The sequence below is a fragment of the Branchiostoma belcheri genome, unplaced genomic scaffold, assembly GCF_001625305.1.
Source record: "Branchiostoma belcheri isolate BF01 breed outbred unplaced genomic scaffold, Haploidv18h27 scaffold181, whole genome shotgun sequence".
NCBI lineage: Eukaryota > Metazoa > Chordata > Leptocardii > Amphioxiformes > Branchiostomatidae > Branchiostoma > Branchiostoma belcheri.
Window position 1 is genome coordinate 67,208 of NW_017803280.1, and position 24,271 is coordinate 91,478.

A 24,271-nucleotide genomic window follows, 5' to 3' on the forward strand; every position below is an offset into this window, starting at 1 on the left:
GAGGCACATTTCCCTCTCGTGCCTCCCTTAGCTAGCCATGTCGGAATATCCTACGTTCTCTCCCTCTCACCTCTGCTTGGAGAGTACGCCAACACATGGTCGCCTAGATTGGTATGTTAAGGCCACAGCAAGTAAATTTTATGGATGACATCCTCCGCAGACTCCAAATCTGATGCGAGCGGGCGAAAAAAACAAGATTCCTACATTTTCAAATTTTGACATCCTAACCTTGTTAAAATGAAATAATAATTTTACTGCTAACTATTACAACCTTTATTTCTAACTGATGAAACAACTTTGAAAAATCAAAAATTTCAATCATTGTACAAATGGTTTTGATTCAATGAGAATGTCGCATATACACAGCCACCACCACATATAAAAGGAATGAAAAACAAAACTGCATCAATGTATTGAAAGACAAAATATTGAATCAGAGCCTTGTTTTGTCGCCTCTCTTCATGTTTATCTGCCATCCGGGCATCCACCTTCCGTCATGACAACAGACATCTTTCCCCATTTTCGGCATGTCGACCACTGTCAGAGGGGAACAAAAGTTCTGTTTTTTCCCAAAGTCAGGCGAAAATTAATGCGCGCGTCATCCGTAAAAATTACTTGCTGTGGCCTAATTATCATGACGTCAATGAAAAGCCTCTCAGTCGATATCAGCCCTACCGCTTCGAGAACGACAGTCGCTGCCACATTGTCTGTATGATGAAACGATAAGGCCCCAGCAAGTAATTTTTATGGATGACATCAGCGCGCGCTTTAATTTTCGCCTGATTTTTAAAAAAAAAAAGAAGAAATTTTTTTGCCTTCTGACAGCCAACATGCCGAAAATAGGCAAAAGATGTCTGTTGCCATTCTGAAACGTGGATGGTAGATAACTATGAAGAGAGGAGAAAAGAAAAGGCTCTGATCTAATGTTTGTTTCTTACTTTCATGCAGTGAAAAGGCATGTGATGCTGGCTGTATATATGTGATGTTCCCACTGAATCAAAACCATTGTACAATGATTGAGTCGAAATTTTAAAATGTAGGAACCTAGCTTGTTTTTTGGACCCGCCTATTTTTTTCGTCCGCTCACAATAGATTTGGAGTCTGTGGAGGATGTCATCCATAAAAATTTACTTGCTGTGGCCTAAGTAAAAAGACTTGTACCATTGTGTCGCTAGGACCGGTGAGAAGTCAGACTCCCAGTCACAAGTTTTCATCTGGACCAGAGGCAGCCTCTACCCAACAGCAGGACGCCGTCAAGCCTTTCTCGGCTCTGCCACAGCCGCTAGGGGGCGTGCCTTCATTCCTGAGGGTCCTGGTGGCCTGGTGGACAGGCGGTCTCTCCGAAGAAGGACGATTAAAAACACACGAACGGATCGGCGAAGCTTTCAATGCTTACGGTCCTATATGGAGGTGAGCCTGCTGCATTCCAAAACGAGTTGAATTATTGCCAAACATATTTTGGAATAACACAAAGAGGAATGCCTAGCTGTTGTATTCCAAAACGTGATTCCAAAACATGTTTGGGAATCAACACGTTTTGGAATGCAACATGTGCAGAGTGTACACGGAACAGTGCTCCCGCCGGTCAAAAAGTTCATACCTGATTACCCGAATAGAACATACAGTAAAGGATCGTCTATACTGTATGAGACGTCGACACACTCAGGTTGTAGTCTGCCGTACTGACGTACATGTAATCGACGGTTACATACAGCGGTGTACAATTATGAAAGTAATTCCTTCATGATTGTTTTTTTCAAGTTACAAGCCACAAAGTTATAATTACGCACACTGCCTCCACTGTATCCGCACTACTCTTTACACATGTATAGGGTTTGTCTGATGTGTCAAGATATTCTGTAGAGCAGAACAACCACATAGGTTCCCATTCACTCATTGGTTGATTGTGATGGACACAAATTTTGATGGACAGTCAGAACTCAGGATTCCAATGCAGTTTTTAGGGCTTGGAAACCCGATTTCTCAAAGCCATTATTCTAGCCACTTACCTACATTCCGAGTTGAAACCACACTATTCCAACGTTTTCCAACTGTCATGGAGCAAAAATCCCCAAAGTTATGATGGATGACAGCCCTGGGCTGATTACTAGGGTACCACCAAGAAAATAAAGGACTCATCTTGGGGCTTGAAGGGCCCTGGGCTGATTTTTAGGGTTCCACCCAGAAAAAAGGGCTTGTTTCTGCAGTTTTAAATGCCCAAAGTATAAAATACTGATTTAAATGTGCTAATGTGAAGCAGCTATGTGTCAATATCACAAAGATTGCCTTATTCAGAATATTTCCAGTTTATTTGCTGCCCTGAAATCGCATTGAATGCCTTTAATGTTAGCCTGGGTGCCATCCGATTTTTTCGGGGTAGCCGTTACAAATCGGATGGCACCCAGGCTACTCTAATGTATCCATGTAGGAATAAAATCGGGAGTTTTGACATGGTCCATCTCTGTGACCCGGAGGCGGTACGTGAACTCTTTAAAGCGGAGGGGAGGTACCCTGAGCGGCTTGATGTGACACCGTGGCGGCTGTACCGGGAGGACGCCGGCAAAGACACCGCTATCCTACTCAGGTTTGGGCGATTTTCTTATACTTCTGCCTTTCTTGTACTTCTACCTGGCGGTACCTAGGCTACAGAATCAAGCTGCAAGATTCTGTATGAACAACTATGAAAGAGGTGCTAGTGTCGCGGAAATGAAAAGAAACCTACAGTGGGCCTCACTGGTAGCCTGGGTGCCATCCCCAGTAGTATATTCGCCAGCTCTATAAGTAACTGTTATAGAGCTGGCGAATATACTACTGGGGATGGCACCCAGGCTACCTCACTGGAAGACAGAAGAAAGATGTCCAGACTATGCATGATGTACAAAATGACTAATAAACTGGTGGACGTCCCAACTACTAAGTACCTAATACCAGTCCAGAAGAGAACAAGAAATAGCCATGCCTTCAAGTATCAGAGTTATCAACCAAGGATTGATGTGTTCAAGAATTCATTCCTTCCTAGAACTATCGCAGAGAGGAACTCGCTGTAGGGGCATTGTCATTAGATAGCTTTAAAAATGTCTAGAGTTAGATGTACAAGGGTTAGGTGTAACAAGACGATCGGTGTAATATAGCCAGCTGCCGCTGCACCGCGTGCCTGCGAAGCTGGTGTGTTACGCCGAAAGGCGGTTATACCGGCTATACAGATACAGGGCACTTTCTTATACTTCTACCTTTCTTGTTGTCTGGGTACCATCCGGATTTTCGCTCCGCAACTTTTCGAGCGTTGCGGAGCAAAAATCCTGATGGTACCCAGGCTACCTTTCCTGCTCTTCTACATTTCTCATACTTTTACCTTAAGGTCGTCATGTTGAATTCTTTTCCAATTAAATCTATCAATGAATGCATAATAGCCTAGCCTGGGTACCATCCTACTTGTATGCCGGGGCTCCTACACTCGCTCCCCTTACTTGTTAGGGAAGCGAGTGTGGCCGGAGCCCCGGCATACAAGTAGGATGGTACCCAGGCTATAATAGCCGACTTCTGCCAGAATTCCATCTGTGCGACGTGTGTTTGCGTGTGTCTTTTTGCCAGGGAAGCAGCGCACTAATTAATAAAAATCTTTAGGAAGGCTGTCATCCAGGCTACGATAAATATTATTTTTATTTTATTCATCATATGGATTTATGAGCATTGGATAGCAAGCGCTTACGCGCTCATGTGATCCTTTGCTCGAGAACATAAAACATACAAAATTCAGTATAATAACAATACAAAATGAATAACGAACATAAGGTGAATGTGGCTGGTGCACCAATAGATATAAAATGAGTGGCGTTAATGTGATCAAGGCCACCTACAATACGTTTCACACACATTACAGTCTTGACCTGCCATGTACTTGGACCACTTCTTGTGGGTGTAGTTCTTGTATTGCTTCTAGACCACACTAAGACTTGTTTCAACACAAATTATACAACTTATTAGATATATTTGAATTATGCTTAACCTTCTATTTCGATTACCTACTCTGTGTATTGCTATAATTGTTGTTATTGACTATGTAAATTTTGATGTTGTATCATATGTTTTTGTATGGGGGAAGGCAACTTGTCAAGGTGCGTATGCACCTGTTTTGCCCTCCCTTTCACTTTGTGAAAAATCAAAATAGACAAATAAAACAAAAACACTTAAGTTAAATCTTCCAGAATGAGAAATAAAATGTGTGGGGTCGTGTGGCGTAGCGGCAGAGTGCGCGACTCGGAACCTAGAGGTCCCGGGTTCGAGTCCTGACATGCCACCGATCTTGTGCCCTTGGGAAAGGCACTTTACACGACTTTCCTCACTTCGCTCAGGTGAAAAGGAGTATTGTATTGTCCCCTGTGTTGGTGGCGTCACGTTAATATAAGTTGAAAAAACTTGAGTGTGCCGTTACCACGTCTTGTGATTAGATTTTGGAATATAAAAAAAATATTATATGATCACATACGGATTTTTCTTCAGCAATGACAAACGATGGCACAGGAACCGTACCGTGGTGAGTCGCCCGATGCTCAGGCCGCAGAACGTGGCGAGGTTCGTGCCGACAGTGGACGACGTGGCTTCCGACATGGTCCGGCGTATCCTGTCTGTTAGAGCGGGGGCTGACGGGACAGAAGTACCAGACCTGGAAAGTGAACTCTTCAAGTGGGCCCTGGAATGTAAGTCTTTCTTTCTTATTTCTTCTTCTCACTTTTCACGTTTTGCTTATACCCCCATTCCACCTGACGGCGCTCTCACCGCGTTCTCTCTGCGACCTAAAATTGACCGGAGCGCGGAGAGAGCCAAGAGATCGCCAAGGTCGCCATGTTTGGAATATAAATCACTGTTAAGGCCGTTGTGCGCTCTCACGGCGCTCATCGTTACATCGCCGTCCTTGGCGCTCTCACGGCACTCATCGTCACATCGCCGACCTTGGCGCTCTCACGGCACTCATCGTTACATCGCCGACCTTGGCGCTCTCACGGCGCTCATCGTTACATCGCCGACCTTGGCGCTCTCACGGCACTCATCGTTACATCGCCGTCCTTGGCGCTCTCACGGCACTCATCGTCACATCGCCGACCTTGGCGCTCTCACGGCACTCATCGTTACATCGCCGACCTTGGCGCTCTCACGGCGCTCATCGTTACATCGCCGTCCTTGGCGCTCTCACGGCGCTCATCGTTACATCGCCGACCTTGGCGCTCTCACGGCACTCATCGTTACATCGCCGACCTTGGCGCTCTCACGGCACTCATCGTTACATCGCCGTCCTTGGCGCTCTCACGGCAACGGTATGAGCCGCTTCCAAACAGTCGCCGAGTACTCTCCAAGCAGAGGTTGTGGGGGTGTAACAGTGGGGGGAATGATCGTTAGCTTTTTACATATGACCGTTTTTTTGTCGCTACCGTTTTTAATTTGGGTATAAGAAAATCAAAAAAGGGGGACAACTAGACAAGAGAGACAGGAGGTTTCTTAACTATTTTCTTTTTCCTTTTTTTAACTTTTTGACCTTACTGAGACATAGACAAAGGAAAGGGGGTAGAAAAAGGAGGTGCCAAGCTACCCACGACAGGTTACTGTCTAAGTGCTCCCACCAACCCACTCCTGCCAACTTGACACATCAAAATAAAATAAGGACATAAAAGACAGACCCCGCAACCTTCTCTGCCTAATGGATACTGTCTTGCCACCGGAAGGGATCTGCTTGGAGATTATCGCTGATGCGAGGTGACCACGCTGCTATTTTCCGTCTCGTAAACGGTCGATGCCATTGGAAACGGTCGATGCCATATCGCAGGACGGCTAACTTTAAGTGTATCAGCACGGTTCATCCACACCGTGATGTTTCGTAGCGTAGAGGTTAGGGTATAAGTTAGGATGAGAGTTTTGGAGTTACACTTTTGGACCCGGGTTCGAATCCGAGCTTGTGCTTTTTTTTCACTAATATTTACAATTCTACATAACCCTCCCTTATATTTGCAATTAGAACTTTGTTTTTTTATAGTATATATTACTTTTTAGTCGTTTTTGGACGCTCGGATATGACATTGACCATTCAGCAAAATTAAATGGCATCGACCGTTTCAAATGGCATCGACCGTTTACGAGACAGAAAATAGCGACGACGCTCACGGCGCTCTCATCGCGCTCTGGCCAATTTCAGGTCGCAGAGAGGGCGCCTTGAGAGTGTGGAATGTTGTTATAAGTCAGAAACATTAGGTTTTAGAGTTGATGCGTGAGTTGATTCATATTTTTCAGCCATCTCAGCTGTTTTGTTTAACGAGCGGATGGGTCTCCTCAGGGATAACATTCCCCAGGACGCGCGGGACTTCATCACCAGCATGCACAACGTCTTAACCACAACTAACGACGTCATGATACCAGACGCACGGATTCAAAAACTTCTCAACACCAGGGCATGGCGGAAACACCAACAAGCCTGGAGCACTGTCTTTCGGATAGGTGAGTGAAGCGTCGGTCGCAACCCATTGTCCGTACGTTTTATTGGAAGGCCACGTCTGCTACGTTTTTCTGAAAACGTGGGGAAGGAGTGGTGTCTACGCACGTCACTCGCACGTCAGAAATTGATATCCTGAATTGCAAACAAAAAGTGGGCTTTAGAAATTTGTTTTCAAATCCGAAAAAAAGGGTAATACATGAACCAAGAAAAGAAATTGGTATTGCCTATTGGACACACTAGGCCCCATTCCCATTAGCCGAATTGATTCGCTATGATCCGGCTTCGATCCGGTTCCGATATGGCTCAGACCAGAATTGAAGCCAGATCAAATCGAATCAATTCGGCTTGATGCGGACAATTTTATCCTAGTGGGAATGGGGCCTAAGTGGGCTGCCAAGAAGAGACATATGCTGTGTAAAATGGCCCATTTTCTGCTAATTGCCATGCTGTGATTGGTTGAACTGCTAATTGTGATGGACAGCCAGGGTCTGTCTTTCCTGTAGGTGAAAAGGTCATTGACCGTCAGCTGTGTAGAGCCGAGGAGAGACAAGCCCAGAGTGATGAAGATGACGGACACACTGACTTTCTGTCAATCATCAAAAATAGCGAGAAGCTCACCAAGGGAGAGATCTACGCCAACACTATAGAACTGATGGGGGCAGCAATTGACACAGTAAGAACATTTTTCCTGAAAGTTCATCTATGTTGGTAGAAATCATTATGAAGCAAGTGTAAACTGTAATTTTCAACACAAACAAATTGGACCCAAATTTTCGACTCTACAACTCCAGTCTTTGTCAAGGAATGAGCATTCCACCGCTTCTGTGACGTCACGCAGATAACACACGTGACTCCGTGAGCAGTGGATCATAGGTTGCAGAAAGTCTGTGGCGCCCCCCGTCTCTGTTGACAGTTATCTGCGTGACGTCACGGAAGCGGTGGATTGCTCATTCCTTGACAAAGACTGGAGTTGTACAGTCGAAAATTTGGGTGACGTCCAATTTGTTGTGTTGGAAATTAATTACAGTTTAAACTTACTTCATAAGAACATTTTTCGTTCAATTCTTGGCAAACATTCATGTAGCGATTTAGTGTCAGGGCACTTTATATGACTTAATTTATCGATTGCTCTGATTTATTTCCTATAAAAAATAGCCGATGTCACAATCTATTCTATACAGTGTTGATGTACACGAATATATAAACAACGTTATGTGCTGAAGATTTCAATAAAGAGTATTAAGACTTCCAAAAAATTGTCTTCACTTTATTTGCATACAAATCAATAGTTTGTGCTTATAAACCTGCATTTCTCCTCTGGTCTCTCAGTCACTGACGAAAGCTAGCGGATACTAGCTGAAACGTCTGACCGTTTTCAAAATCATATCCAGTTGCTTGAGTAACTGCTTTTTGGCGTATCGTATTACCTGGATGTCTAACCTTCATCGACACAAGGAAACAAGTTTATTTTCAAAATCTAAAAAAAATGAAGTAAAATATTGCATTGTGATAGAAATAATCTTAAAACGGCGATAGGTTGCTATAATATATATGATTACTTTTCATATGTACGAAATATATATGTGATATATTTACGAATGTGTGATATACAAAAAATATATATGATTACTTTTCATATGTACGAAAGGAATCATATTTTGTTGAGTGTATATTGACTCATTTGATTTTTTGTTATTATTTATGTCACTTCAAATATTTGTTTACTGTTTTTGTACTTCAATTTTGTATTTATTGAAAAGTACATCAATTATTAGTTTCATTTACTTTCATTTCAAACATATTATTTCTATTATTTGACCTCTGATCTCCAATTCACTTTTTTCTCTATGATTGATTCTGTTTCAAGTTTGTTATAATTTCAGTATGATTTGTATGTTTTATTTATTATTATTGCTAAAAGTAATTATTATCATTATTATTGTTATTTCATTGTATGCTGCGGACTCCAGGAAGAATAGTATGGAGTTGACTTCCATACTAATGGAGATCTAAATAAACAAACAAACAAACAAACAAATATATCACATATTACACTTTGCAGACGTCCACCACTCTCCTGTGGACTCTGTACGAGCTGTCCCGCCAACCTGACCTGCAGGACAAGCTACATCAGGAGGTCACGAAGGTCATAGGTCAGGGCAAGGTCGTGACCTGGGACCACCTGAAGGACCTGCACCTGATGAAGGCTGTCATAAAGGAGACACTCAGGTAAAATGTACGGATGAAAAAAACAACGTTAACAACAACCACAATTCACCACCATCTTTTGGCATATTCATGTCTGTCGTATCACCTAGGTCAATGCCTGGAAGTAGCCATTTGGCTTTGCATTGAGCAACACCGTTAAAACAATACAGAAATCGGAAATTTCAAACCTGTGGAAAGTATCAATGGATCTAGGAAAGGTGCAGGTAGAGAGCTTGTTGCGAGAAGCTCTTACTAAGTGAGTTATACCCCCAATACTGTATCATACTGTATGGGTGGACTGACTTCGAGGCATAAACCTGATCCTCAGGCTTTGTTTTCAAACTGTTGTTCAAGTTAATCCATTTAGTCCCCGTTCATGGTCAAAATGTGTTTCGGTATGGCCATGATTCGAATTGATACGGAATATGTTTTGCGTCCGTGATTAAAAACTTGCACCCAAACTGGAAACTTTTTCACACCTCGAATTGACTTGCGTTTCATACATTTATGTATACCACAATTTCTTAGAACACGACCTGCAATTAAAAATGATGTGACCTCATATTCAAATGCATCAACATGCCATATATATTGATACAGGTTGTATCCTGTTGCATTTGTGATGACACGAGTGGTACAACAGGACACTGTTTTAAGGGGATATGAAATTCCAGCAAAGGTAACTTATTTTATTTTTAGTATTTTAGATACATGTAAATACATGCTGCAAGGCGAAATTGATTGAATCCCAATGGGTAACATTACACCATACAACATGGTTGCAATACTGTTCAATATGTAAGCAAGGGAAAACTTGAAACACATATGCCCTCCCGCACGCACACACACATAGACGCGCGCACACACACATACGCACACACACACTCACTCATGCACACATATGCACGCACACGCGCATACACACACACACACACACGTGCACACACAAACACGCACACGTACGCACACACAGCACGCACGCGTACGCACACACACAGACACGGCCTAGTCACCATTGTTAATATTACTTTTATGCCATAGACTTAGGCAATTAAAGACAGCCTTTTCTTGAAGGACAGTCAGATTTTGTTTGGCATATGTGCAAGGTATTTCGAGAATATAGTCTGCAATTCTGTGATGCTCGTACAACAGATTACTGACAGTTCCAATGACCATCCCTGTCCGTTTTGTCTCATCAGACTACTGTAATGGTGAGCATCTACCACATGGCCCGAGATCCTAACATGTACAAGGACCCGGAGCAGTTCAGGCCCGAGCGTTGGCTCAGGAATTCAGAAGACTATGTGGAGACCCACCCCTATGCCTACCTTCCGTTTGGATTTGGAACTCGCAGCTGTATAGGCAAGTTTGTACGAAAGACCATAGTTACAAAATGTTAAACAGCAACGGCGAGCTTAAACAGACGACGAGCTATTAACGTAAAAAGATAACGAGCTTGCTGAAACAGACGACGAGCTAGCTTAAACATACAAGCAAGGAGACTAGCTCGTTGTCTGTTTCAGAAAGCTCATCGTCTGTTTAAGCCAGCTTGTCGTCTGTTTAAGCCAACTCGTTGTCTGTCAAGCTAGCTCATCGTCTGTTTAAGCTCATTGTATAAGGTCGTTTGTTGTTTAAGGTTTAAAATTTGTGTTTAATGTTTTTCTTTAAGACTCCATACTCACTAGGCTGGATCGAGTCCAGCCTCTATGTACGTACGCTGTCTTCGTCCCAGAAAAGGCTATCCCATTTCCTATCTTCAGTGTCTTGCTATATGCGAGTGGGAGCCACCTAGAGGGAAAATGCTTTCTCAGACAGAGTGAGACATTCGCAATAAAGAAGGAAACTAGGAAAAATTTACAAAAAGTGTAAGTATTTCACAGAGGTATGAGCTGATTTCGTTATTTCACATGCAGGACGGAGAGTGGCAGAAACAAATTTGCAAGTACTCCTGGCCAAGGTGAGTCACCAATAGTTTTATTATTAACTTCTGTTGTTCAAAGTGGTCCAAACATGCTCGACAAAGACCTTAAAATGAGGCAAATCTTTGTATGGTGTATATCAGTCACTAATTTTATTTGGTAGCATATTCTTGGTAGATAAAAGCATAAGCTTTGATATATATCTTCATTACAATTTTTTTTCTGAAATTGCAGGAAAAATCATTTGACATCATTATGGATCTCTTCTTTTACTGCAGATTATTCAGCGCTTTGTTGTTAAACAGCGAGAGCCCCGAGTTGTCCCTGCTGTGACAAAGACAATATTACTGCCGGCAGAGAAAATGAACATCTGCTTCATTGAGAGGTAGTACTAGTCATCCCCTTTCATAAGGCAATGTTGATTTGATTATATGGATGAATTTTTGGCCGTTCCCCCCAAAAGAGTTTGAAACCATACTGTAAATCGTACAAAACAGTTGCAAAATGAACAAATATATACCGTGAGTTGCACAAAAAAAATTTTGCTTGGAAAACGACACCATTGTTCTGGAATGCCAAAATCAAACAAAAAAGATGAAAATGTAAAGAAATGAATGTGTGGAGTAGATTATTCGCCATACCATACTCTGTGTCATGTGTTCAACCTTCAAAACCACATAGATTTCATAAGGAAAGCAAATCTTTTTTGTCAACCTTTTTTTATTCGCACGCTCGCGTCAGTTTTGGGGTTCCCAGAGGAGGTCATCCATATAATCAAATCAACATGGCCTTACAGAAAAAAAAGGGACATTTCAGACTTCTGGCAATTATTGACAACGTAAATTTCTCCATGTTGACCATGAATTCCTGCTGGCTCCTGGCCTCTTAACTGACCTCTTAACTTGGTCATTCTGCCTGTCAATCTTCCCACACCCATGTGCTGTCAACCTACTCTGGATGGGTACACAAACTTACAGATTAGCAACACAAGATCAACTGGAAGTAATCATGACATGACTATATAGGTGTGTTAACTGTAAGCGCCAGTATACTTTTATTTCGTCATTGCACGATGACTTAGCAAGTATTATTTTTTTTACAGTTTTTGCAAGAATTGATGAATAAACTGTACCTTAGTGCAATCTGTAATCACGATTGTTTATATCTGTTAACCAACAACACAAAGTGTACAAAAAAGATAACTAAAAATATCTAAGGCCACACCAATTTAATTTGTTGGTTCTCGGATTTTTTCAGAAAAAATATGAAGCGACAGGGCGAAAAAAAATAAAAATAAAAACAGGTCTAGGCATCCTATTATAGGCTTAAATGCTACAAAATGAGCCATGAAGTCAACACAAAAGGCTGGGTTAAAATTTAAACATTGAATTTTGAACTTTTAATCAAACCATTGCAATGATAGATGGGAAAACTGTAACAACTAGGAAGAAAAGGACTTTCCTCAACTGTTGGGGGGCAAAACATGAGCATTTTTCAGTTGATTCAGGACCAGAATCAAATTTTTTTTTTCTTGCAAATCAGAAAAAAACGAAGAGGCGAATCCGAGAACCAACAAATTAAATTGGTGTGGCCTAAGTATTGAAACACCAAGTTAAATCTAAGAAATCTATTAACAAACTACAAATTTGGAAAAGAATTGTGAACATGATTGACATTAAAATAAAGTTATACATTTCAAGACCACATGTTTCAAATGTTATTAACATTTAATGTAGTCTGTTCATCTTAACAACAATATCATAAATTGATATATAATACATAATATATGATACACTAAATATATCATAATGAAAGGCTACAATTTATATACTATTGTACAGAGGAAATAAAAGACTTTTAAAGTCATCCATTTCAATGACTTTAATCTGTAAAAACAAGTTGCCATACTTTATCAAATTGTAGTTTATTTTAAGATATCATATAACATCCGTGTCCATAATATCACCATAGTCCATAATATCGCCACCTTGAGAAAAAGTGTGCTTAAAGATATTTTTACTGCAACATACCCTAGGTATGTACATTTGAGGTGTGCAGGAGTGCATACCAAAAGTATGTTGCAGTAAAAATATCTTAAAGCACACTGTTTCTCAAGGTGGTGATATTATGGACCCTGGTGATATTATGGACACGGATGTTAGAAGAATTGGCCTAGGTTTGACTTCTATTCAAGAAGTACTATAAAAATTGCTGGCAATCCAGATTCATAATTCCAAGGACCAACTCAAAATTCTATAGTATTGTTTGGTATACTGATCCAATATGTCCTTGATCCGTGATAAAATTGCTTTGTTCTTTAAAGCCACATTACATGTGGCAATGCCTGGAAAATCTAAACTTGATGCAAGGCATAATTTGCTACATTAAATTTTGGAGGTCTTACAGAGTCAAAGTTAACACCAATTTTCATAATTCTGGTATGTACTATGATACTAAACATACAGTGTATCCAGTATGGACACTTCAGACATCCAAGTCTTCTTGAAAAAAAGTCCTTGATTAGGCCACACCAATTTAATTTCTTGGTTAACGGATTTTTCTAGAAAAATAATGGAGCGGGCGGAAAAAAAAAAAAAAAACAGGCCTAGGCATCCTATGATGCGCCAAAATGGTACGATAGGAGCCATGAAGTCAACACACCAGGCTGCTTCAAAATTTAAACAATGAATTTTGAACTTTTAATGATACCATTGCATTGAAAGATGGAATAACTATAACAACTAGGAAGAAAAGGACTGTTTTCAACTGTTCAGGGCAAAATATGAGCATTTTGCAGTTGATTCTGAATTTTTATTTTTATTTGCAAATCAGAAAAAAAGGAAGCGGGCGAATCCGTTAACCAAGAAATTAAACTGGTGTGGCCTTATACAAGTTGATACACAAGGAAATTGTAACTCGAGCAACTGGATAGGTTTTCAATCTACCCAGTTGTTTGAGTAACAATTTCCTTGTGTATCTCATTACCTGGATGTCTAACCTCCACCAACATATAAGAACAATCAATCACTTGAAATCCTTTAGACTGATAATGCTTAGGCCACACCAAGTAAATTTTATGACGTCCTTTGGAGACCCTAAATCTAATGCGAGAGGGCGAAAAAAAAACAAGAAGGGCCCTAAAAACAAGATGCCTAGATTAGAAATATACTAAGAGACGACAAATGTTAGGACACAAATTGAATGAGGTGGCACAGTGTAAAAAGCAATAAATCAGGTGGAACAGTGGACAGTGAAAAATTTTGTCATTGACAGGATGGTCCTGTCAATACACACTTCGCGTTACGGGTTTCACGTCAATCCGACGATTTGCGGCACTGTCCTGGCTCTTTGGTCATAGTTACAGGAAGCGAAATTTCTTGTTCTTTTTCTAGGAAGAGGCCAAAATCAATGCGCGCGCGGACGTCATCCATAAAATTTACTTGGTGTGGCCTTATATAAAATCAGCCCCTCAGCCCCCACTCTGACACTTTCTTCTGTGCGTTCACCATGACAATCATACTGGTACCGTTAGCGAGGAAACTGCGGGCAGTCCCAGGGCCCAGACCTCGGTACAGACCCCAGAATCCACCGCGCTCCTTCATGTTAAACTTTATCCTCTGCCACGTGGACATTTCCCTGGAAAATAAACAAAAACAGAATTCTGAGATTTCATACCTCCATGAAATATGTAGTCGACAGGGGTCGAAATAGATTTTGGGGCCAACTTGCACTGGTGCAGATAAAAAAAAAAACTTGCAATAGAAGAAAAATAGTTGTACCTCCCAAAAATAATAGGTACACAAAAAGTACATGTAGTAACTTTAATAGCATCCAATATTTGCTTACACTACTAACCTACTAAAGCAACGTAGATAGTAACCTTCTATTAATTACAAAAAATGAAGAAAAACTTCATGGATTCTATTAAACAGATTAAATCTGTTCCCTTTCCAGTTCTTTATTAGGTATTTCTACAGGTTGTACATGTAACAGCGGATAAAGCAAACTTGCACCGGTGCACACCAGCAAAAAATTAGTTGCACGACACCGAATTTACTTGCACCAAGTTGCACACAGAGGGGTATTTCGACCCCTGGTAGAGTTTGTGTAAATAGTTTTTTTGCTAGGGGGACAAAACTGATACCACTTATTCCTGACAGGAAAAGCTATCTGTCACCAAAAATCCAAGACCATAGCATGTTCAGGACAAAACTTGTCAAAAGATACAAAAACTGGAAGTTCTGCTGCAGTACCAAGGTCATCCACCAGGAGGCCCAGATTTGACCTTGACTTTTGCCTCCCTACGACCTACCAACATACCAAATATTATCACAATCTATAAAGGCGTTCCGAAGATATGCTGACTACAAATGTGCGGAAACACACACCAAAAACAATACCAGGCCTCCATTTTTCATGGAGGCAATGAATTCTATTTATAAGTTGTAAACTTTATAAGTGGCATTAATTTATATCCCTGTTTTGACAGCTCATCATGTGTATATGATATTATATGGTTTAGGTCATGGTGTATATATAGAATACAACACGGGGTATCGGCCGGAGGGCGATCCGACTCGCGGGAGGGCCGGGACCGAGGGCGATGCGGAATACACCGTGTTGTATTTTAATCATGTCATACCCACCCAAGAAAACACGCCTTTCAATGCAAGATGAGCCAAATGTTGGTGCCACTAAACCCTAAAATGCAACAACCTCAATTCCAACGTCCGGATTCTGTATTCGAATTTTCGAAAGGGGCACAAGCGGGTAGGGCGAAACACGTTCGAATCGTTTTATGGAAGCCATGGAAGCGTTCGATAACGGGTTCCGGACCGGGCCGTACCGTAAAGTACGGCCCGGTCTGGAACCCGTTATTGAACGTTATCGCGGCCCGGGTATGATATAAAATGTTTGCCCACTTACTTGCCATAGTTGCCCTGCACTTGAGACTTCATGTTTTCTAGCGGCCACACAATCCACCAAGCCAACGTGAGAAGAGTCAAGGAAAATCACCATGATCGAAACTGAGATGAATTAATTTTGCATTATGTCAACAGATATTTACACAAAACATCTGTCATTATGTTTACAAAAATTTAACATCACGTTATGCCAGAAGCCAGAAAAGTATGTACACAATGAGCCAAAGAAGGTATAAATGTACAAATATAACATGCAAAGCACATAGCTAGGCTGATAAAATTTGACTTTAATTTTTAGTTTCCGCAGTGCCTCTCAATACCATGAACTCAAGATACTTAACGGTGCACACCCCAGTTCTTCCGCGACCGGGGTCCGTGGCAGTGTGCGGTACAGAAGTGACTAAAGGGTTTTAAGGGTCCAAGTTTGAAGTGACATTTCTCATAAACTGCCACGAAATATCATTCAACATTAACATGGCCGAAGAGTGTAAGAAATGGTGATTTTGGGGTGAAAATTTCTTTTCGCACTGAGCCTTACTTCGTGGTATCCTTGCACGCCAATTTTAATCTGCCCGTTTGACCTAGATATCGCTCTGCGCCTTCCGCAGAGTTGAATTGCAACCCCTTGCCCCGTGGACGGTTAATTACAGTACTAGGACTTTCTTCATAATTTACATGGGTATAGTCAAGGTTTGGGTCTTCCTGCCATTATCAGTCATTTCTGCCCGAAAATTTTTTTTCTATGAGATTATCCTACACAATGTTTTTTTCTGTTGATTTTACCAAAATTAAAGAGGTTGAAGAAACCAAACTCAGCTGGTCTTGTAGCTGAAGAGATATCCTTTCGTCTCATACAGTTATAAATTATTTTCAGTCCAAATTATTCCATGTCAGGGAGGGTCGCTAGACTTGAGGGTGTGCACACACTTAAAACATTCCACAACCTACCACAAAATTAAATCCACTTAAAAATATACAAATTTACAGAGGGTAGTAAGACTAGTTTTGCTGCATTGTTTGAATCTGTGTAAATATGGACACTATCTAATGTCCTTGGTGTAAACAGAAGGATATGTTGCTGCGACTCCTGACGTGAGGAAAGGCCCTAGCAGCGGTCTCTTAAAGACATCGGGGAAGTGTCTGCGTGTGCTGTCCACCAGGATAAAGTATGTACACATCAGTCCCATCGTACGGCACCACGTCACTCCAAAACCCTTCACAAAAAGCAAAACAGTAGGCAAAAATAAACTTGAATGTGAAAGTCATCATACCAGTTTTAGCAATACAAATGCTACATGTACAATATCTATACAGGTTCAATACAGCACAATACAGTATTTACATGTACATGTATATGTTTAAAGGTAAAACTTTTGGTCCAACTGTTACACAAAAAAAATTCTCACCCTAGAGCTTTCACTCTGGTCTTCCTCAGTAGACTGACCCAGTGAAGCTTGTCATGTGGCTTCTTTGAAGTGTGACGTCAACACTGATCGAAAGCTCTAGGTTAGAGAATTTTTTGTGTTGGACCAAAAGTTTTAATTTTAATGATGTTACATTGTACATGTATAGTATTTACAGTTCCACTGCACTAGGTTAATGCTCCATGCTTTTTCTGACACGTACAAATGAACAGTGTACCACACTTTATGTCCCATCTTAAAAACTGCAACCATTTCTGGTAGCAAGGAGGTCTACCCCTAGTGATGCATAACTAAACCCAATTTTAGGTTCAGGTCCGGATTCAAGTCCAGAGGTTTAGGTTCAGTTCCGGACTTGTAAGTCTGGACCTAAACCCATGGCATATACAAAATTGCATGTACATGTTGGCAACCTTGCAATGTTGTCTGGGTGAAACTTTGGCCACATAAAATATAATAATGGAGGCCGGTACTTGACGATGCCTGATGCCAATGTTTTCTTCATTTTGCAGCAAAGATTTTGCAATCTACGGAAGGTTTAAGGTGGTTTGGAAGAAAATGGGGATGTGAAATGGTCTTTTATGGTAATAAGTCAGGACTCGGTTCTTGACTTTTAGGTTTTTTTGGACTTGAACCTAAACATTCTTACAAGTCCGGATCCAAGTCCAGTGAACCGGTATGCATCACTATCTACCCCTATAACAGCCTTGCTGGTAGCAAAGGCATATACATTTATTATTGGTTTCAAAATGTTTCAATTTACTATACAGAAAGCAGAATGTTGTCATACACTAAAAAAAAGGTCCTGTTCCACTCTATTGCAGAGCATAGGGGTGGTGCCCATATCCATTTCTGTAGCCCTTGGGCGACACACAGTTAGGCAATGCACTACAGCAGGGGGCTGGTCCGCTGGTAGTGCTGTGTGTTTGACCTTCCCACACTCTTTCTCATATGTGCTGAGTACTAAGCAGAGAAAGAAGTGTGTACCATTTTTAAAGTCTTTGGTATGACCCGGCCGGGGTTTGAACTCACGACCTCCTGGTTCCAAACAAGCACTCTACCAATTGAGCTATTGCACCTTTACTAAAATGGAAATGTCTGGAGCAACACCTTTTAAAAGAAACTCACCTTGTAAATACCGGAGAACTGCCATGACTGTCCCGTCTGTCTTCTTATCTGTGGAACAAGTTAAAGTGAGGGAATCAGGAAAATACTGAGTAAAAAAAGCTGTTTCTTGTACTGATGTATCATAGGGTTGGACAAGTTTTCAAAAATCCAGGCAAGCACGTGGTAATTTCTACTTGCCCGAACCAACTTTTCACTTGCCCAATGCAAAATACCAAACATTTCTATTCATTTTAACCACAAGGAAAATTTTTCAGTGAAAAAGCCCTTTAAATTGTTCTATGCATGACCAGTATTTACCAAAATAAAGAGGTTTGAGACTTGCAAATGATTCTGACAACAATGACTGACATCAATAAGATATGGGAATGCACTATTTGCTCCAAATACTGGTGCATAATGCCACATCCAAAAAATTTGGCAAGTACAGGGTGATATTCACTTGCCCGAATAGTACTTTTACTTGCCCTGGGCAATGGGACCAACCCTGATTATATGGCTGCTCTGATTGGTTCAAATCCTGTTATATCATCGAATGTGTGTCAATGGGAAACACAACTGTCTTTCCTCACTCCACCCAGGTGTAAAATGAGTCACTACCTGACTTTGGATGGGGAGGTAAAAGGTAGTGGAAGGAGAAGCACAGGCTCTGCCTTCCCCAATACCATCCCTAGACAGTACACTAAGAACCAACTCCCCTTTGGGACTACCTTAAGTTTATCTACTTAAGCCATGTTAATTTGATTATATGGATGACATCAATATCCGCGCCCGCATAAAATTTTCGGCCGTTTCCAAAAAAAAAAAAGGTTTTCAACCATACTGTAAATCAAATTGTAAAATGAGCAAATATATACCGTAAGTTTCAAAAAGAATATTTAAAAACAAGAGTTCCACGATCTCATACCTTCGCCAAATGATGTTAACCCTTGCGGTTGAAGAATTATACAATTTTGAAAATTGATTTTGCAAATAAGATCCTCATTTGCATGGGTTATATCAGTTGATCATATTCTCCACCCAATGAGCACTTCCTCATAAATTATGCAAATGAGGTCATGATTTGAATAAATTATGTTTATTGATGTTCGCCTTCACATACCTTCCAAATGTGACAAGTATAAAAATACTCAGCAGTTACAACTATGAAATTATAAAAATTTCCCATTAATTATGCAAATTAGGTCTTCATTTACATAATCTATATCCTCAGATGTTTTTTTTAATTCTCAATTACATGTCACAAGTGTTTCATGGTCCTATTATCGAACAAAGCAGATGTATAGAATTTCCTCATTAATTATGCAAATTAGCTCCTGATTTGCATAACTGTCATTTGATTATGTCAAGCATCACTTCAGCTACCCACATACCAAAAATCACGACAATCCGTCAACCGGTTCTCGAGTTATCATCCTTCGAAAATTTTTCAACAAATGCTCCTGCAGTTCCAGAACGAGCCGCTAGGGGGCCCAAACTCATGTCACTTCTTCCCCACTTCAAGAGCTATCTACCAACCAAAATTCGTGACCCTAGCATGTCCAGATCGCGAGATATCAAAACCGGAAGTTCTGCTGCAGTACCAACAAAAGCCGCCAGGGGGCCCAGAATCTAATCATTTCTAGGTCTCATCAAGACCTACCCACCTACCAAGTTTCATGACAATACATATTAAGCTTCTTGAGTTATGCTGTTCACAAACAGACAGACAAACAAACAGACAAACGCTACTGAAAACATAACCTTCTTGGCGAAGGTAATGATACCAATGTCGTAGAATGCCAAAATCAAACAAAAGAAGACGAAAATGTAAAGAAATGAATTTCAACCTTCATGACCACGTAGATTTCATAATGAATGCACCTTTTTTTGGCAAAACTTTTTCTTATTCACACGCTCGCATCAGTTTTGGGGTTCCCAGAGGATGTCATCCATATAATCAAATCAACATGGCCTAATGCTTGACATATGAAAATGATAGTTATGCAAATCAGGAGCTAATTAGCATAATTAATGAGGAAATGCTATAAATCTGCTACCTTCCATGATATGATTATTCAAACGTGTGGCATGTGTAATTGTGAAGAAGAAGAACATTGGCAGGTAGTGTTTATGCAAATGAATGCCTAATTTCCATGATTAATGCTAATCGTCAACATTTGTCAAGGCCTAAGGGTAACATCATTTGGCGAAGGTATGAGATCGTGGAACTCTAGTTACAGGATATAACTGATTATTGTTTAAACTGCAAGTCCTAGAGTAAAACCATCTCACCTTGGCTAACTCCAAAGGACATTCTATGATTGCCCTTGCTGTGGAACCACAGGCTCCAGCTACACACACTCTCCTGGAAAAACAAATAAACAAACAAACATTCAAGTACTGTATCAAACACAGTCAGGTCACTGTTACATGTTTAAAAATGCATTTTCTTAACTTCTTGCCATATGAAGAGGTAGAACTTATTTTTTTCTTATTGGGCCACAACAATTTAATTTGTTGGTTCATGGATTCTCCCGCTTAATTTTTTTTCTGATTGCATAACAACAACAAAAACATTTCAGCCTCTGAATCAACTCCAACATGCTCATAATCTGGCCCCAACATTAGAAGGAAGTCCCTTCTCTTCAGACTTGTTACAGTTTTTTCATCTGACAATGCTGAAAGTTTGAATTACAAACCAGCCTGGTATGTTGACTTCATGGCTCCTATCATAGCATTTGGGGTGCTATCATAGGATGCCCAAGTCTGTTTTTAATACCAAAGGAAAACATTGTTTTTGCTCCATTTCCATTTCTTCTTCTCCAAACACTAACCTCTGACCTGGCCAATGGCCTCTTTTGTTTACGTCTGTCACCATAGTAACTGGTGTTGGGTTACACAATGTGACACACACACAATGTGGCAATTTCATTGTAGGCATTTAGACTCCTGTCACCATATACATGTATGTGAATGTGTTTGAGTAAGAATTAACGGAGCAGACCATATCCGAAGGTAAACATTATGCATTTGCTTTGCAAATGTTACTTTTCTAGTAAATATTTTTATTTTTTGCCCTGTTGCTTTTTTCTGAAAAAGTCTGAGAACCAACAAGTCAAATTGGTGTGGCCTTGAATAGGGACGTTTTATCTCTGTATTTCAGTATAATGCATGTTGACTTACACTTGCAGGCCTCCAGTCATGGGTAGTTCATATTTCCCAAAGCTGTTGTCCATGTAAGTGTATCTGTATACACAACACAACACAATAGTACTTTTTGATAAGGTCACAGTGAGTGGGGGGGGGGATGCTATAACCGCAGACTGACAGCTGCAAGCTGGGAGAAAGTAGGGTCAAACTGAAGGTCAACATGGTCTTCCTGCATGAGGAAGGGATAAAGGAATAAGCACAAAATCTGGTAGAAATTTACAATAAGGCCACAGCAAGTAAATTTTATGGATGACATCGTCTGCAGACTCCAAATCTAATGCGAGAGGGCGAAAAAAAAACAAGATTCCTATATTTCCAAAGTTTGACATCATAAACCTTGTTAAACAAGAAATGATACCTATATTGTGCTAACTTTACTGCCAACTATCACAACATCCATTTGTCACTGAAACAACCTTGAAAAAGAAAAGTTTTCAATCGTTGTAAAAATGGTTCTGATTCAGTGGGAACATAAAAGGAATGAAATACATCACTGCATCAAAGTAAAAATCAAAACAATAAATCAGAGCCTTGTCTTTCCTCCTCTCTTCATGTTTATCTGCCATCCACGTTCCAGCATGGCAAGGCATGCTATTTTGCCCATTTTCGGCATGTTGACCACCGTCAAAGGGCAACAAAATTCTTTTTTTCTGAAATCAGGCAAAAAACAATGCGCGCACTGATGTCATCCGTAAAAATTTCTTGCTGTGGCCTTAAATGAATAAAACAAGAAATTCACAACAACTCTACATACTCCACAGAGGTTATTTCTTGTTAAATACTTTTACTTACACGGCCTCAAATACAGCAAACTGGGTTGACCTGAAAATCCCCGAGCCCCAGAGTGGAGGGATGCAGCCTCTGGAATAAAAAGACAGGCACGTGGCGCGGCGGCAGCTAGCTATATCACACCGAACGACTTGTTACGCTCAATCTTTGCACATTTAATTGCAAGACTTGTTTAAAGCGTTCTAGTGATGATGCCCCTACTGTGCTTGGTGGCAACGAGTTCCAGTCTACGATAGTTCTGGGGAAATACGAGTTTTTGAATACCTCAATTCTTGGTTGATAACTCTGATATTTGAAGGCATGGCTGTTTCTTACTATGCCTTACCTATAGAGGCCCACAATGCCTTGTGTACGTAGAACCTTTATCAACGTCCTGAAGGCTCCACCTTTCTCGAAGCCTGCCTGTGCCTGCATTTTGGTCTTGATGGTGTCCAGAGGATGGCCCACTGTGACACTGGTGGTGCCGTATAGCACACCGACTGCAACAGGGGAAAAATTCAGTGGTGGAGTGAACATTTTGTATTAAAATCATTTACTCCATAGAATCTAAACTACAATTACACTTTAAGACACTGATTACCAGATAATCTACATCGAATCTTACTAGTATTATGTAAAGTGCCATATAACCCTTGTCGAGCTTGAAATACTGGGTGCATGTGCACCTTAGTGCACCCAAATTTGGAGCACAGTGCACCCAATTTTTTTCTGTAGGTGCATTCAAATATTTTTGTAGGTTTAACATGTATGGTAGCATACTCTTAACATCTAAGTGTCAGAAAATCAGAAAATCTTTGTCATAGTACTTTTCTTTAGAAATGAAACATAGTTTAGTTTTGCTGACATTGTACTTATTTTACCTTATATGGTGCACCCAAAATTTTTTTGTGCACCCAATTTTTAAGGTTGGGTGCACCTGTGCACCTATTGCCAAAAATGAATTTTGAGCCCTGCTAGCCTTGTCTATTGTTCATATAGAAAAGAAAAACACCTCTGCCACTAACATCTGTGTCCATAATATCACCAGGGTCCATAATATCACCACCTTGAGAAATAGTGTGCTTAAAGATATTTTTACTGCAACATACTTTTGGTATGCACTCCTGCACACCTCAAATGTACATACCTAGGGTATGTTGCAGTAAAAATATCTTTAAGCACATTGTTTCTTAAGGTGGTGATATTATGGACCCTGGTGATGTTATGGACACAGACGTTATACTCTATAGCAGAAGTAATTAAACTATTTGGATCTCGTTTATAGTAAGTGATATACATGTAACATCTGTGTCCATAATATCAGCAGGGTCCATAATATCGCCACCTTGAGAAACAGTGTGCTTAAAGATATTTTTACTGCAACATACCCTAGGTATGTACATTTGATGTGTGAAGGAGTGCATACCAAAAGTATGTCGCAGTAAAAATATCTTTAAGCACACTATTTCTCAAGGTGGTGATATTATGGACCCTGGTGATATTATGGACACAGATGTTATAGACTCTAAGATACCAAACTACCACCAAGCCTTATTTATTACAGTGTGGGCAAAAATCTTCATTAGACATTAGCAACAAGAACTCACCTCCTAAACCAATGAGCCCCTCCTTTAACCAATGCGTCCTGTCTTCGTTATGTGTCATCTTGTCTGGGACATGTGCTTGCTCAAGACGTCTCTGACCCTCCTCCTTAAGAACAGAAGTCCCGTCTTTTAACCTGGTTCAGATTATCACGACAAAAACACGGGAAAAATTCCTGGCACCAGTACCACTGAGTTCCGCCCCCCTCCCTCTTTATACTCAAACTTTGCCGTGTAGCGTTGCTTTGTTTTCGTCGGAAAACTTGTCGTTTTAAAGAGTGCAACACTGTCGGTAAGACCTATGTTTACAGAGAAGAGACACAAATAAGGCAACCCGGCCCAAAAACAGCACCAGAGACGCCTTTTAGAGCAGATAGCACACTCACAACAGCGTTTGGGTCAATATGACCTCATTTGACCCCGACAGGCAGAACCAGTAACACAACTACGCCGCCTAGCGGTCTGATGTAATACTCCAGAGGTGACTAGGGCGAGTATGGAGATATATAAACCTAACTGTGTAGAAATTGGTAGATATAACGTTAGACTAGTATCATAGTGTTATCATAGGCGTTAGAACTAGTAACGTTAACGTTAGTATATTAAATTCATTTTATTCTTATTTATTCGG

General features: G+C 40.6%; 3 protein-coding genes across 4 annotated transcripts in view; 1 reads left to right on the top strand and 2 right to left on the bottom strand.

The window, feature by feature from the left end:
- The window catches only part of LOC109467542 (cholesterol side-chain cleavage enzyme, mitochondrial-like), a 12,077-nt gene extending 997 nt beyond the window's left edge, over positions 1-11,080 (top strand). The window contains exons 2-11 of the mRNA XM_019765563.1: positions 1,176-1,410; positions 2,429-2,584; positions 4,501-4,697; positions 6,280-6,483; positions 6,985-7,154; positions 8,544-8,710; positions 9,290-9,368; positions 9,889-10,051; positions 10,603-10,646; positions 10,887-11,080. Coding sequence (XP_019621122.1) covers positions 1,176-1,410; positions 2,429-2,584; positions 4,501-4,697; positions 6,280-6,483; positions 6,985-7,154; positions 8,544-8,710; positions 9,290-9,368; positions 9,889-10,051; positions 10,603-10,646; positions 10,887-10,997 — 1,526 coding nt within the window. The 3' untranslated portion in view covers positions 10,998-11,080. The remainder of the gene's footprint in view (positions 1-1,175; positions 1,411-2,428; positions 2,585-4,500; positions 4,698-6,279; positions 6,484-6,984; positions 7,155-8,543; positions 8,711-9,289; positions 9,369-9,888; positions 10,052-10,602; positions 10,647-10,886) is intronic.
- A 2,441-nt stretch (positions 11,081-13,521) lies between these two features.
- LOC109467555 (mitochondrial carnitine carrier-like) lies at positions 13,522-16,744 on the bottom strand. 2 transcript variants are annotated; one of them, XM_019765579.1, is made up of 4 exons: positions 16,608-16,744; positions 15,535-15,600; positions 14,059-14,244; positions 13,522-13,660 (listed from the first exon to the last, which is right to left on the bottom strand). In XM_019765579.1, the coding sequence occupies exons 1-3, from the start codon at positions 16,718-16,720 to the stop codon at positions 14,070-14,072; spliced, it is 354 nt and encodes a 117-aa protein (XP_019621138.1). In that variant the 5' UTR covers positions 16,721-16,744; the 3' UTR covers positions 13,522-13,660; positions 14,059-14,069. The 2 variants fall into 2 exon arrangements, with proteins under 2 accessions (XP_019621138.1, XP_019621137.1); XM_019765578.1 differs by lacking the exon at positions 13,522-13,660 and having other exon boundaries at positions 13,975-14,244.
- A 1,323-nt stretch (positions 16,745-18,067) lies between these two features.
- Positions 18,068-24,016, bottom strand: LOC109467534 (mitochondrial substrate carrier family protein Y-like). The gene is made up of 6 exons (XM_019765557.1): positions 23,647-24,016; positions 22,386-22,539; positions 22,064-22,132; positions 21,245-21,307; positions 20,354-20,426; positions 18,068-18,130 (listed from the first exon to the last, which is right to left on the bottom strand). The coding sequence occupies exons 1-6, from the start codon at positions 23,702-23,704 to the stop codon at positions 18,068-18,070; spliced, it is 480 nt and encodes a 159-aa protein (XP_019621116.1). The 5' UTR covers positions 23,705-24,016.
- Between the last annotated feature and the right edge of the window lie 255 nt (positions 24,017-24,271).